The 14,698-nt window shown below is 40.3% G+C and overlaps 1 protein-coding gene across 1 annotated transcript; it reads left to right on the forward strand.

Annotated features, from left to right (window-relative positions):
• Positions 1–2,876: 2,876 nt before the first annotated feature.
• On the forward strand, positions 2,877–14,578 carry LOC134855254 (fumarylacetoacetate hydrolase domain-containing protein 2-like). Its single transcript, XM_063871720.1, has 3 exons — positions 2,877–3,659; positions 3,731–3,977; positions 14,168–14,578. The coding sequence occupies exons 1-3, from the start codon at positions 3,348–3,350 to the stop codon at positions 14,467–14,469; spliced, it is 861 nt and encodes a 286-aa protein (XP_063727790.1). The 5' UTR covers positions 2,877–3,347; the 3' UTR covers positions 14,470–14,578.
• Positions 14,579–14,698: the final 120 nt, after the last annotated feature.

Here is a 14,698-nt window from a genome sequence, read left to right on the forward strand (position 1 = left end):
TCAAAAAGAAGACCTGGTCACTTGGTTCGAAGACATCACAGAAAGGGAGAAAAGTGAAGTGCAAATAATAGCGGAATGTTACGCGAGAACCACGGTGAATATAGCGACAGCTCTCGGATTCTTCTCGAGAATGTGTGGTCTGCAGGCACTGGAGAGACTGGAATCTGAACATCATTTAGTGACGGCGTTGAGCGTAGAATCATGGCCCGGGGTGTTGCAGGTGACTCAAAAACACATCCGGAGCTGGAAGGTTGGTCTTGAGGCGGAAATGGGATTTCCCATGAGCGAAGCTTATGGCTTGCCATTGAACGCGAAATCGCTGATAGGGTCAATGATGGCCAACTTGTGCGGAAATCACTACCCGCTACACATGGCGATGGTGGAAGTGTCCAGCCAGAGAATACTGGTGGACAAGGCCTTCTCAGTGCCCAAGTGCGTGAGGTTGGCTCGGATGTCGCATCACTCGCACAAGTTGTTGAGAAAAATCAAAGGGACAGTACCAAAAGAATTGAGAGATGACTTAAGCGAAATCTGGGGAGAAGATCTTCTGAAGTTGGAAAGAGAAAACACAAGCGATCACGAGAGACAAAACGTGATCGGAAAACCTGTGGGAAGTACTCCGAACCTGGAAGACAACGACACGATGCACGAGAAAATGATGGAGCTTGAGCCTCTCTTGGAAGCCTCAGGGGAGCGTAATCTCAGGAGCATTGAGATCTCTCATGGGGAATGCCCATGCCACTGTTTGGCACAAACGGTGTGGTATCCAGATCACAAGAACCTTTGCCTGGTGTGGGATGTGGAAGAGATTCGGTCGATCGGGCTACCGGATCACCGGCAGAAGGTGACGCTCTTAGTAGTGAGTACGATGTTAGCTCTGAGATGGATAGAAGAGAATATAACGAAGTATCGGGAGGCGACGACGCCAACGGCTGAGTCAATATACGCGATAGACTACAGCAGGAGACTCGAGTTGTTTGAGACTGCGTGCAAAGTATTCGCCATACCGACGGAAGTCAGGCACGTATGGAGTCGCTTGAGGTACTTTCCATGGTTTCGGGCGACACTGACGTCTTGGTTGTACATGACAACGAAAGATCACATGAGAAAACATCAAAAAGAGTATCGACAGTTCCAGGCCGAGATTGGGCCGGAAGCTTTCAAGAGACCCCTGCTAACCCATCGTAATGCGATCACGACAGGATGGAAAAGAGTGGGTAAGATGTCTAGAGACAATACCAAAGCGAGGGAGTCGATACTAGAGGAAGACCTGGCGAAGAACGTGAGCTTGAGCCTGCACAACTCCTTTTGTTTGAACCGGGAATCTAGGGTGAAGGCACTACCCAACCAAGCAAAGAGGTTGCAAGAGCAAAGAGAATGGATGCGATCCTACGAACAGCTGAAGGCTTGGGAGGAGATTGTGATTAGCTCCGATGATGAAGAGGAACTGTTGAGACAGTTTGCCGTATCTAGTACTTCAGGGTGCAGTACCTCCAAGGCGAAGAGTGCGAGATGAGCAGGTGGCTCGAATGGATCTTGAGTCTTGAGAGGGAAAGGGGGGCTTGAGCGTGGATCCGAGTGAAACTTGGATTCACGAAAAAGAAATTTTAACAAAGCAAATATTGTTACTAATATACTATATCTATTATATAAATCGAAATGCTGCATGACAATTTCCTGATTGAATAGGACAAAAGAGATTTTAAAATGATTGGCTTGAAAAGCGAAAATTCAAGGGTGCAGGTGTATGCAGATTTTGGTTGCTGTTTAGCAGTAGTGTGAAAATTTTAAATGGCTGTGAATTTTGGGGTGTGGATAAGCTTAAGTCTGCTGCAAACTTCTGTAAATGACCACTGGCACTGTATCTTGAGCAACACTCGGTTTTTCTGGGACTCACTGGCAGAAGACAGCGCGCGATGAGGACATCGATCTCGAGTCCGGGGAGTATGTGCCAGTCGGTCATATTTGGAAGTTTGACCTTGAGAGGAGCAAAAAAACACTTGATTTTGGAGTGAAATTTAATTTTTCAAAATTTCGAATGGAACCTGTCATGCACGATTTTCTCGCGAGAACTGAAAATCAGAAAAAGAAGTTAGAACAATTTCAGAACAATTGAGTCGCACACGCGGGAAAGTTGTAAGAAAAAGCAGTAGGAGATTGCTATTCGCAATTTCTGTCACTATAATAATCGAGAGTAGAGCTGTCCCATCTGTGACAGAGACGAGAGCATTCCCTCGAATTGGATTATAGCGACTGGAGTATTATTCGGAACTGGACTAGAGTGAACCTTCGGTGGAAAGGTGGACAGCTTGAGTGTCCTAATGGTTCACAAGAAAACTATTGTCTAGAGTATAAACTCGTTCTCATTGTTAAAACTATAAAACATTAGACTCATTTAGTTACGTTATTCAATTCTTGAGTTAACTACCGACTGGATTATTTCCCACTTCTTGAGCGTGCTACTATGTGAGTACAAATTTAAATTCCTAGAGTGTGTTTTATAATTGTTATGTTGAGGTAAGGCGAGTTTTAGGTTGATCCATCTGAAATGGATCAAAGTTCCACTGTCTAATAAAAAAGCAACTTAACGGATTGTTCCAACCCGGTTTTTAACGGCGTTCATGTATTTTGGGTATCTAGAGACCTAAGTATGGGGACGTTTCTAATTCTAGAGTGGGGGGATATTTTAGTAGTAGCCTTTAAGCTGTAACGGGTCGTAGTCTCATGTCACAAACGAACCGAACTGGCTCCGACCGTTCTTGAGGTAGAAAAACACAAGAGATAGTGTCCCTGACCCTTGAGCCAGTGGTTATAGGGCCTATTTTTCTTAAACCTCATGTGTGACCGCAGTAGACGAATGTTACACAAGCAGAGAAACTAAGCGAGAAACGGAACGAATCATACTCGGACACAATGAACTTTATAAGAACAAAACTAAGTTTTGCATTTCTGAGGAGTGCAATTCTCTGCCTAAGGTTCAAAAATCTTTAAAATAAATCCAACATAGACAATTCTATCTGTGCTATAAACGAGGAGGGTAGATTTTATTTGACAATTCTCTTGATGCAATAATATCGACTTGATTTATTCATAAAGTTTTGCCGATGTATTTATGTAGCGTTGGTGCGACCCTATCCAATTTGTGCACGTACCGTCGCATGACGGAAGGGCCCATTTTAATTGACGCTTTTTTTAAAAATTACAAATGTAAGAATTATTTGTTTTAACCATTCAGGTTTTCATTTTCTAAAATAATTCTTGAAAAGTGACTCAAGCAGGGAGCATAATCAAACAAGTTAAAGCGACGTTTTCTTACGTTGATTTAGAAATCATTTATCCAAGATATCATGTCAATTGTACGTTGTGCAGTGAAGAGTTTAACCAGCTCAGTTGAAAAACAGTGCTGGGCTCTCAAAAGCACTGCAGGCCTTAATATTCTACCATTTGACATGACTGTAGAAAGTATCCACAAGATGAATTGGTCTCAAATGGAAAAGTGCGCAATTGATACCGTGCAATTTGAAGATGTTAGCCTGCTTCCTCTCTTTGATAGACGGCCGGATAAAATTCTGGGAATTGGGTTAAACTATCGAGATCATTTAGAAGAGCAGAGGGTTCCTTTAGAAAAATATCCGCAAGAACCCGTTGTGTTTAATAAGGTAAGGTTCGGCCCCTCCAGCTATTATAATTTGTAAATTTTTTTAAAAACAGATTTGAATCATATCTTCAGTTTGCTTCAACAGTGATTTGTCATGGAGAAACAATCAAGCATCCCACCGTGACCAACTCACTTGACTATGAACTTGAGTTAGCTGTAATAATGGGAGCTGGTGGTCGCCATATCAAAGAAGCCAAAGCAATTGAGCATGTTTTTGGATACACTATTGCAAATGACATTACAGCGCGTGACTGGCAGAAAACCAGAAATAACAAGCAGTGGATTTTGGGGAAGAGCATGGATACTTTCTGTCCATTAGGTAAAAAATGCTGTCAGTAAAAAAAAAAACAAGTTGACCTATCAGTAACGAACCGGTTGTTGAAGCCTAAAAAAGACATCTCAGCTTTCTACTTGAACTAAATCTACGATTGAACTGATTTACTTATTTAAAACCGCATTTTTACAAAAATCAATTGACTTCTATCTATAACTCGTGAAATAATTTACACTCTTTGCAAATCACTAGTTTTATTCAGTCGGATTGGTGATTTTTCATTTCCCAACTTTTGCTGCACAACATTTTTGGTGCAACGCGACTCACGAACGAACCAAAGATTAGAAACAAAGAGGAAAGTTAAAAATGTCATCACCTGCTAGTGACATGAGCAACGTGACGCTCACTCTTCCTGCTTTGAAGCGATCAAGAAGTGCTAACATCGGTGTCATTACCCGATCAGAAAATGCCGTCTCAGCAATCTTCAACAAAGAGGCATCTGCTCTAACCTACAAGGAAATTGGAACTCTCAAGGCCAATCTCACGATGTGCGAACGAAAGAAAAAGGAACTGGAAGAGCTTAATCAGCAAATTTCAAATTTTCTAAACGATGATGAAGATGCACTTAAAGTTGAATTGGAAGAAACTGAGAAAATCTACCTTCAAGTAGATTGTTTGATGGAAATGATCACAGCTATGTTAGATGACCGAGGAAAATGTTCAACTGAATCGGTCAAAGATGACGACAGCGCAAGCGGAACCGGATCCTACAAATCCACTTCCCAACGTGGTGCTGGTCGAAAACAAGATACTTGCCTGAAGTTGCCGAAACTGAATTCGCCAACATTTAGCGGAAGGTATGATCAATGGCTACCTTTCTTAGATTCCTTTGATGGAGCAGTTCACTCAAATGCATCGCTGTCTGATGTTCAGAAACTGCAATACCTAAAGGGTGCCCTCAAGGATGAACCGTTTCGTTTGCTATCCCACTTGCCTACTACAAACGCGAACTACTCAGTCGCAAGGGAACTTCTAAAGGATCGATATGCTGATGTCAAGATGATCTCACACGCTCACTTGGAAGCAATTTTTGAATTCACTCCAATGAAGCATGAGTCATCCGCTGCAATACGTCGCTTGATTAACACCTACACGGAAAACACGATGGCACTGACAGGACTTGGACTAAAAATTGATCAATGCGATTTGATCTGGGTTCACGTTTTGGCCATGAAATTAGATCCTGTAACTAGAAGACAATGGGAACTTTCCTGCGCGGGAAGTGACATGCCAAAAATCAAGCAGATGAAGAAGTTCTTGGAGGAACGATCTCGCGCCCTAGAAGCTACGAAGGACCTCCAGTTACCTTCAATTCATAGAAAAAATCATCAAGGAAGTTCAGACCAATCTGGAAACTCTAAGAAAGATGACAAGGTACAGACATACCACACGAACTCTGCTAAGACGATCATCTGCCCATGCTGCAGTGGTGATCACCGCGTGTATCAATGCACAAAATTTCAGGAAATGTCTATTTCCAATAGAAGACAAGAAGCCAAATCAAAGCGATTATGCTTCAATTGCCTGTCCCTTGGACACCAAAATCATGAGTGCAAGTCGAAGTCAACGTGCCAAACTTGTCGAAAGGGTCATCACACGTTACTTCACATCCATACAGACCCAAACAAGCAACCAGGACCTGAAAATAAGTTTGCGGGTCATGGTGGTACTACTTGTGCCACTACCATACTGGGAACTGTACTAATTGAGGTGAAAACTGCAAATGGCGGTTATCACAATTGTCGAGCCTTACTGGACAGCGGATCTGAATGCAGTTTCGTTACAACCAGCTGTGCTAACCGACTCAAGCTACCAATCAAGAAATTGACTCTTCAACTAACTCGAGTTGGCGGAGGAGCAAAAACTGTGAAATCTGGTTCTGTCAATCTGGAAACAAAGGATTCTCAGAATCAATCTCTACATATTGAAGCCTTGACTCTTCAAAAACTTTCTGGCTACCTGCCCAGAGAACGGGTGAATATACCGAACAGTTTGGATATCACACGTCTTAAGCTCTCGGACCCAGACTTTGACAAACCAAAGGAAATCGATATAATCCTAGGCTGTGATGTCTACAACGACATTGTTGGCTGCGAAAAGATTAAGCTTACAGACAAGCTTTATGCACGTGACACTCTATTTGGTTGGATGATTAGCGGCAGAACACCCGGTCCTCCAACAACCTTCTTCAAGTCATTTCATGTGTCTATTGACGATAGTCTAAGGAAAATTTTGGGAATTAGAAGAAATTCCTGATTTCAAAAAGACAACAACAGAAGAAGATCGATGTGAATCTCACTTTAAGGAAACAACCATACTACAAAATGGACGATTCACCGTGCAGCTGCCTGTCAAGCCCAATAGTCAACTTGGCGACAGTTAAGCACAAGCAAAAAGCAGATTCAATTATCTCGAGCGACGACTGGAACAGAATCCAGAACTAAAAGATCGCTATACCGCATTCATAGACGAATTTCTCGATATGGGGCATATGGAGTACATACCGCCTGGAGAAATCGAAAAGCCAATTGATAGCGTATATTATCTGCCACATCACTGCGTTTTCAAGGAAGATTCTACTACCACAAAGCTACGTGTAGTTTTCGACGGATCTGCAACAACATCAACCGGACAATCACTCAACGACACTTTGATGGTTGGTTACACGGTACAAGACGACTTCTACTCGATAATCATGCGCTTCAGATTCTACCCAATTGCTTTGTCAGCAGATATCGCAAAAATGTACCGACAAGTTGCTCTAGAGGACAAATCGAAGGATTTCCATCGCATACTTTGGAGATCAAATAAATCGGATGAAATCAAGCATCTCAGGATGACACGTGTTACATATGGAATAGCTTCGTCAGCGTTTCACTCAACAAGATGCCTCAATGAAGTAGCAAATCAATCTAAGAACCCAATGATCAAAGAAAGTCTCAAAAATTGTTTCTATGTAGACTTTCTTGGTGGCGCTAATGATAAGCATGAAGCAGAAAGACTCATCTCTGATTTATGCGAAGAGCTGAACTCTTATGAATTCCCTCTACGAAAATGGACTTCAAGCAATGCTAAAATAATTGAAGGATTGCCAGAACATCTCCGCGAAAAATCGGATGTGCTGGAACTTTTCTCTGACTAATACAAAATCAAGGCGCTAGGAGTCAGTTGGAAGCCCAATAAGGACATCTTTTGTTTTTCAACTGCCTTACCAGAGCTGAAACTGCTTACAAAGAGGACTATTCTGTCCACAATTTCAAAATTGTTTGATCCGATGGGATGGCTAGCTCCATTCATCATCAATTTCAAATGTCTCATGCAACAGCTATGGGTCCAAGGTTTTGATTGGGATTCTGAAGTCGATCAGAAAACCAAGGAAAAATGGTATGAGCTCACCGGAACATTGCCTCAACTACTGAAACTACAGATACCAAGATCTATGAGCTCACATCCAATAAAGGAGGTTCAACTTCACGTATTCTGTGATGCTTCCGAAAAAGCATATGCAGCCGCAATCTATGCAAGAATTACCAATGATGATGGCAAAACTTTTGCATATCTACTGACCTCCAAAACAAAGGTTGCTCCGGTCAAAGCAATCTCTGTTCCCAAATTAGAGCTCTGCGGTGCAAGTTTAGCTACCAAACTTCTTAAATCAGTTCATTCAATTTTGAGGAAGACAAATCTCAAGATAACTTCACACGCCTGGACTGATTCAACAATTGTCTTGCAATGGCTTGCTCAACTTCCAAGAACGTGGAACACTTTTGTTGCAAACAGAGTTTCACAAATACAAGAGACCCTACCCAGAAGCGATTGGAAACACGTGCCAACAGCAGTAAACCCAGCTGATTTAGCCTCTCGTGGTGTATTAGCTGACACATTAATATGTTCCTCACTCTGGTGGAATGGACCAGATTGGCTGACTAAAGATGAAAGGCACTGGCCCAACCTACAACCATCTCTAGTTGAAGCACCTGAAAAACGAACCGTCAAAGCCAGGACTAATGCAGAAAGTGAACAAATTCGAACTGTTCTCGCAAATCATGCTCAAAACGAAGAAATGACGGATGGAATTTTTCGTTTAAAGAACTACAGCACTTGGAACAAGACAGTACGCATCGCATGCTATGTATTATCCTTTGTTCAACATCTTAAGCATAGAGTATCGACAAACTATCGGAAGCGGCTCAGATCTAAGCGGACATCTGATGTACAACTTGAAGAAGATTGTCTTAGTCCTAAAAATAGAATCATGGCAAAAATGCTAATTCTTCGTTTAGACCAAGAAATACACTTCAAATCAGAGCTAAATTGTCTAAAGGTGAAAGGGGAGCTGAGTAAAACATCGAAACTACTCAATCTTGTCCGTTTTTCGACAAGGATTACGATCTACTAAGAGTTGGAGGCAGACTTTCACAATCGAACTACCCAACAGACAAGAAGTTTCCAATACTCGTTCCGAAAAAATCTGATTTAGTATCCCTACTTATACGCAAATATCATGAAGATACTCTTCATGGCGGGGGGCAATTAGTGCTGAACACAATGAGAGGAAATTTGGATAATCGGAGGCCGTGATCTAGTTCGACAGTTCATTAGAAGATGCATGAGATGTGTCCGATTTAGTCAGCAACCTACTTCTCAATTCATGGCTGATCTTCCTACAGAAAGAATAACACCCGCAAAACCATTTGCTCAATGTGGAATAGACTTTGCTGGTCCCTTTGAAATTAAGGAAGCAGAGGTCTCAAAAATTTATGTTGCCGTCTTTGTTTGTCTCGCGACAAAAGCTATTCATTTGGAAATGGTTCTTCGTCTAACCAAAGAAGCATGCATCCTTTCATTGAAACGATTTACTGCACGCCGTGGCAAACCTGAGAAGATCTTAAGTGACAATGGAAGCAATTTTATCGGGGCTCGAAATGATATGATCAAAATCAAGGAACTGCTCGACAAAAATGGAACGGACAAATCAGTTGTTGGTTTCGTCAATAGCCAAGGAACTGAATGGGTCACCATCCCTCCTCGTGCTCCTCACTTCGGAGGACTCTGGGAAGCAGCTGTAAAAAGTATGAAAAGACATATGCGAAAAGTTATAGGACTGCAACGTCTCAGTTTTGAAGAATTTCTTACAATTCTTAATCAAATTGAAGCTGTCTCAAATTCACGACCATTGTATCCAATGTCAAGTGATCCTAACGACCCAACTCCGCTGACACCCGCTCATTTTCTGATAGGGGAATCATTGCTAACTCTTCCCTCTGCGGACATCCAAGTTTCAACCAATGTACGATATCGACTATTACAGAATATGATCAAGGATTTCTGGAAAGTTTGGAAAAGGGATTATCTCATAACGCTACAAATACGGAAAAAATGGTTCACGGATGGCCCAGAATTTAAAGTTGGCAACCTAGTCCTACTTGCCGAAGACAATGAACGACCGCTAGAATGGAAAACTGGACGAATCATAGAAGTTTATCCTGGAAATGACTCAATTGTTCGAGTGGTAAAAGTGAAGACCACAACTGGTGAATACGTACGCCCAGTCGCGAAGCTGCGGAAGCTACCAGTATAGCAACCAAGTCATATCCAATGTGCAGTTCTTTTAAAACAAGAACTTTATAGTGCTAAAAAAAATCGAAAAATATCAAAAATGTGCAGTTTTCAAATTTTAAGAGGTAGTACCCCCATGACCCTTTTGAGAGTAGGAACCTAAATTACCCCCTATGCAATGCATTATGGTCTGAATCGTTCATATTGACCACTTTCATGTAAATTCCCAATGTTGTATGTTCATAAAAGTCGAAAATGATGTAAATTTTCATCAATTTTTGTGCTAAATCGTGCATTAAAATTCGTATGAGGTTGTACCCTCATGACCCAAAATAAAATTATTGTCTGAAGACAGCTAGGATACGCCTACACTACTGTCTTGAATGTAACAATAGGCTCTCTGATCACGTCAACTGTTAAATTGTTATATTTGCCTTTAAATTATATTCAAAGATGTCGTATTGTAATGATTTACAACCATTAATTCGCATAAAATGTTTTTTCTAAGTACACAAACTTTCGCTCATGACTCGTACCGTTAATACTTCACTTGTATACTCCTTACTTATGGTGCAGTCACATTTAGTTCATTTATTGAATAACTGTTAACATATTTACCGTTGAACAGTCATTCGCTGTCATCTGGTCCTCTTCGCTTGTTGACCCTGCAGTGTTGCTGGCAGCGCTTCCACGCAGATGCTACCAAGGAAAGTCTAGTTTGCATCTCCGCATAGTACATACAGCAGACCCTCTCTTCGTCGCAGAGAGTCAGAACTGCATGGCACCACACATATGGAAGATACAAACTTTTCCCCTCCTCAAGAACACCATAGTGGACTAGTTTCTTCTGCCGAGGACCAAGGTTCCTCAGATACTTAGCAGCATCAGTGAACCCCATCTCCGAATCATTGCTACCGGCCAGGCGCTCAAGTTCACCAGAGAGATTAACTTCAGATGTCATCAGCCACAACTTTCGGCCCCCCCCCCCCCCCCCCCCCCCAGAAGACTCAAAACAGCATCATCTTCCTCATCCAAGTCTTGATGGAAAGTCCGGAAGGACGAGGACTCTACAAAAATACCTTGGAGAAGAGAAGAAAAGACCTGCTTTGGCCATCTGGTCTGACCTCCAGACATGACGCCAATAACACCCTTAGCTGTCACACTAGGAGTCTCTCGACAGTTAACTCCAACCTCCCAGCCAGTGAACAATGACCCTTCTACGTTGAGGTCACTGATACGTTTAAGACCTCTAAGTTGCTTCTAAAACAAAACAAACAATTGATGCACACCCGCTATACTCTACTACTATGATACAATGGAATAAATGCTACTCACAGTCTCAGCTTTCGGAAACCGCAGAACTGCCCTATCCACGATTGCAGCTTCCTTCCTTGAAGACTGGATCTCATCCAACGACTTTACAGGAATCGGAGTGAAACCCAGATCTCCTCTGGTCACTGCATCGAAGAAACCCTGCAGGTGCTCCCGGTCGACAGCGCCCCGCCTACTGGACCTTCGCACCTCGCCATGTGGAGGCAGACGTGGTGCTCTGCCCGACTCCGCCCTGCTCTTTCTCTCCTTTGTCTCGTGCACTGTGAATGGATAGTCGTACCCAGACATAATAACGATCTGAAAATTGAAAATACTTCAAGGGAGGCGGAATGTTGAAGCCTAAAAAAGACATCTCAGCTTTCTACTTGAACTAAATCTACGATTGAACTGATTTACTTATTTAAAACCGCATTTTTACAAAAATCAATTGACTTCTATCTATAACTCGTGAAATAATTTACACTCTTTGCAAATCACTAGTTATATTCCGTCGGATTGGTGATTTTTCATTTCTCAACTTTTGCTGCACAACTCCGGTTGCTGTGAGAATTTTTTTTTGATTGCTGTGAAATTTTGAGTCTGAGCTCTCCTTGCAAATTGATTTTTTTTCTATCGGAATAAGCTCTTCACGCCACTATTTGTTGCTGGATATATAGTTTCTTGGTCGTGTTGAAGGAAATCTCGAGACAACATTTATGTTGTTATTAACACAATTTGTATTAAAAAAAATTTGTCGATACTCATGTTCCTTGATCGAAACCTAATATGCTATTTTTAAAAAATAACAAGAATAGCCGGTGACTGTGCAAGTTGCACAGAATGTTTCGACCATACTTTAGGAAAAACACAACAAACAAGTTTTTTCAAATTAGTGTCCTTTTCGGCGTGGTGTCATAAAAGGAGCTGAACGAAAACCTTCAGCATATTCGACAGTCATGGTAAAATAAGCAAATTGAACGAAAATTTTTGTAGAAACATGGTTAGAAAAAAATCCATTTTTGTATTTTTTTTTGCAGTTTGTAGAATTTTTGAAGTTTTTGATTCCTTAAGGACGCTAAAATATTCAAAAAAAACTAACGTTACTCAAGTAAAAATAATTTTTTACCCTTCAAATTAAGCTATTGAAGCTTTTAAGCCATTGAAATGAGCTATTGTAAATCTGCTCGCTCGCTTTATTCGCTCGAATTAAGGCGAACAACCAAAAATTTCTAACCGGTTCTTCTCGACACTGGAATTTTTTTTGAAGTGCATTAATATGATATATCACTCAACTCTCTGCGATGATTTTTTGTGGTAGCTGATTTTGTGTGGAAAAGAAAACTATAACACACCCGAATACCGACATCCTCCCCATTTTTCAATTGGTCAACTAATTATTGCCAGCTTGTAAGAAAATAAAATACTAATTCATTCCAACAGTTGAAATATAAAATTCTACCTCGCTGAAAAATGTAAAGGGTAATACATAAAAAACTCCTTTTAAAACTTCCGTAAACTGTATGCACGAGACTTCTTTAATCATGAAATAATGAATGAACTAATTTGAAAAATAGTATCACTTGTAGTTGAACAATGGTGAAATTTAAGATTTTTTCTTGCTATTGTTGAAAAAAGATCGTATCAGTGGCAACCGAATGGTGAAATTTCATGTAAAATTTCAAATTACCTAATAATTAATCCACAACAATGATGTTTTTCTAATCTTATTACAGAAGCATAGCTTGTGTTATAGTATGGATTTTCTTTTTTTTTTAACTTAATTCGCAAATATTGTTGCGATGCAATTGTTACGATAAAATGTGTTCATTTTGAAAGTTTGTGTTATAGTATGAATTTTCTTTTTTTCCCAGCTTAATTCGCAAATATTGTTGCGATGCAATTGTTGCGACAAAATGTGTTCATTTTGAAAGTGTGTGTAATAGTATGAATTTTCTTTTTTTTTTCAACTTAAGTCGCAAATATTGTTGCGATGCAATTGTTGCGACAAAATGTGTTCATTTTGAAAGTTTGTATTATAGTATGAATTTTCTTTTTTTTTCAACTTAAATTCGCAAATATTGTTGCGATGCAATTGTTGCGACAAAATGTGTTCATTTTGAAAGTGTTAATTTTGATGCTATTAAGTACAGCCAAGCTATGGATGTTAACACAGACTATTATATTACAAAGAGCACTTAAGCTTCAAGGCATCATGGATCCTTAGCCTAGAGGTAGGGAAGGAGACCAAAAGCAAAATAATAGGATTCGAACCTTGGCAGGGTCTGATGTTTTTAATGAAATTCTTCGTATACTAGTTAAAATGCGTCCGCCCTATATATAGAGGCATGTTAGTTAGTAAGTTTCTTTTTTTTTCAAATTGACTGGTACTGCTAATGCGTCATAATTGGCTTGCGTTACTTAGCAATTATGTAGACACATAATTGGCGTGCGTCACTTAAGAAATTTTGTGGACTCAAAGTTGTACTCATTCAGTTTTTTCCAATAGCGTTGTCGGTCATATTTTTGCTTGTGTATGCGAAAAGCAACTTCGCCTCTGTGTTAGAGGATACTGATGTGTACAAGAATTTATATTTAATGTTTAACTTCATTGAAAGACAATATTGACGTACAACCAGGGTTGGCAAAATGTAAGTTAAAAACAAAAATAACAAACTAACTGTTATTTTTCGAAAAAAAACTTGTTATTTTTGTTAAATTGCTAATTAAATTAACAAATCAACGAGAGTTGAGTTTCTTGAACAGAAACGCCAACTTTCCGGCTTTCTCAACGCCGAGTTGAGCACGAAGCTTCCCATACGTCAGTCGCAGGGTGGAAAAGCACCTCTCAAGCCCTGAAGCTGCAGGGCATGCGCTGACCAGACTTCTTATCGAAGCTCAAACGAGCACCAGATGCCCACCTAGCAAATTTGAATCTCAAATTTGTTAACGCTAGCAAATTTGAATCTGAAATGCATGCGTTGTGTTTTTCTAAGAATTACTCATATTTCTAAGAAATAGCTAACATCACTGTTAGAAAATATAAATAACACTGTAAGTTAAATTCAATGTTAAATAGCAATGTTAAATAACATGCCAACCCTGCGTACAACTACCTATCTGAAACCAAAAACATTTGGATTAAGCAAAAAAAGTTATTCTTTTTAAAAATAAAATAAATGTCAAAAATTCCCGCCATTACCGCTCGCGAAACGTTGTTGAAGAGTTGAATCAAGCAAACGCATTTTCTATGAGGTCTAGCCTCGGTGGTGTCTGAAATGAATTCAAAGGTTGATCATATTGCATAGGCCCTGCAATTGTGAGCAAAGAAGTGATAGCTGAGCCGCACAATTTGGACATCAGCTGCTCAGTTAATGGGGAAGTGAGGCAAAGCAGCAATACGAAAATGCTTCTCTTCAAAATCCCCCAGTTGATATCCTACATCTCGAGTCTGATCACACTTCTCCCTGGTGATGTCATACTAACTGGGACCCCGGGAGGAGTTGGGGCGTTCAGGGACCCCCCGCAGTTCCTTCAACCAGGGGATACAGTTAAATGTACAATTGAACATATCGGAGAACTTGAAAACACAGTTGAGATGGAAACTTGATTGGACTATTTCATATTGTATTAAAGTTTATTCTTATATTCTAGTCCAGAAAACTTGAAGCAGTTGAAATTTTGATTTAAAATAGGTTCTCAATACATGTTGACTAATTTTTAGTTTGGGTTGGTATTGAAGGGTTAACTTTGTCTGAAAATAACTGCGTCTGCAAAAAATATTTGCTGACTCTTAATTAAGTTAGTATTTCTTGCATTTTAATGCCATGTTATTTTGT

Source organism: Symsagittifera roscoffensis, chromosome 10 (genome assembly GCF_963678635.1).
Source record: "Symsagittifera roscoffensis chromosome 10, txSymRosc1.1, whole genome shotgun sequence".
NCBI classification, from domain to species: Eukaryota; Metazoa; Xenacoelomorpha; order Acoela; family Convolutidae; genus Symsagittifera; species Symsagittifera roscoffensis.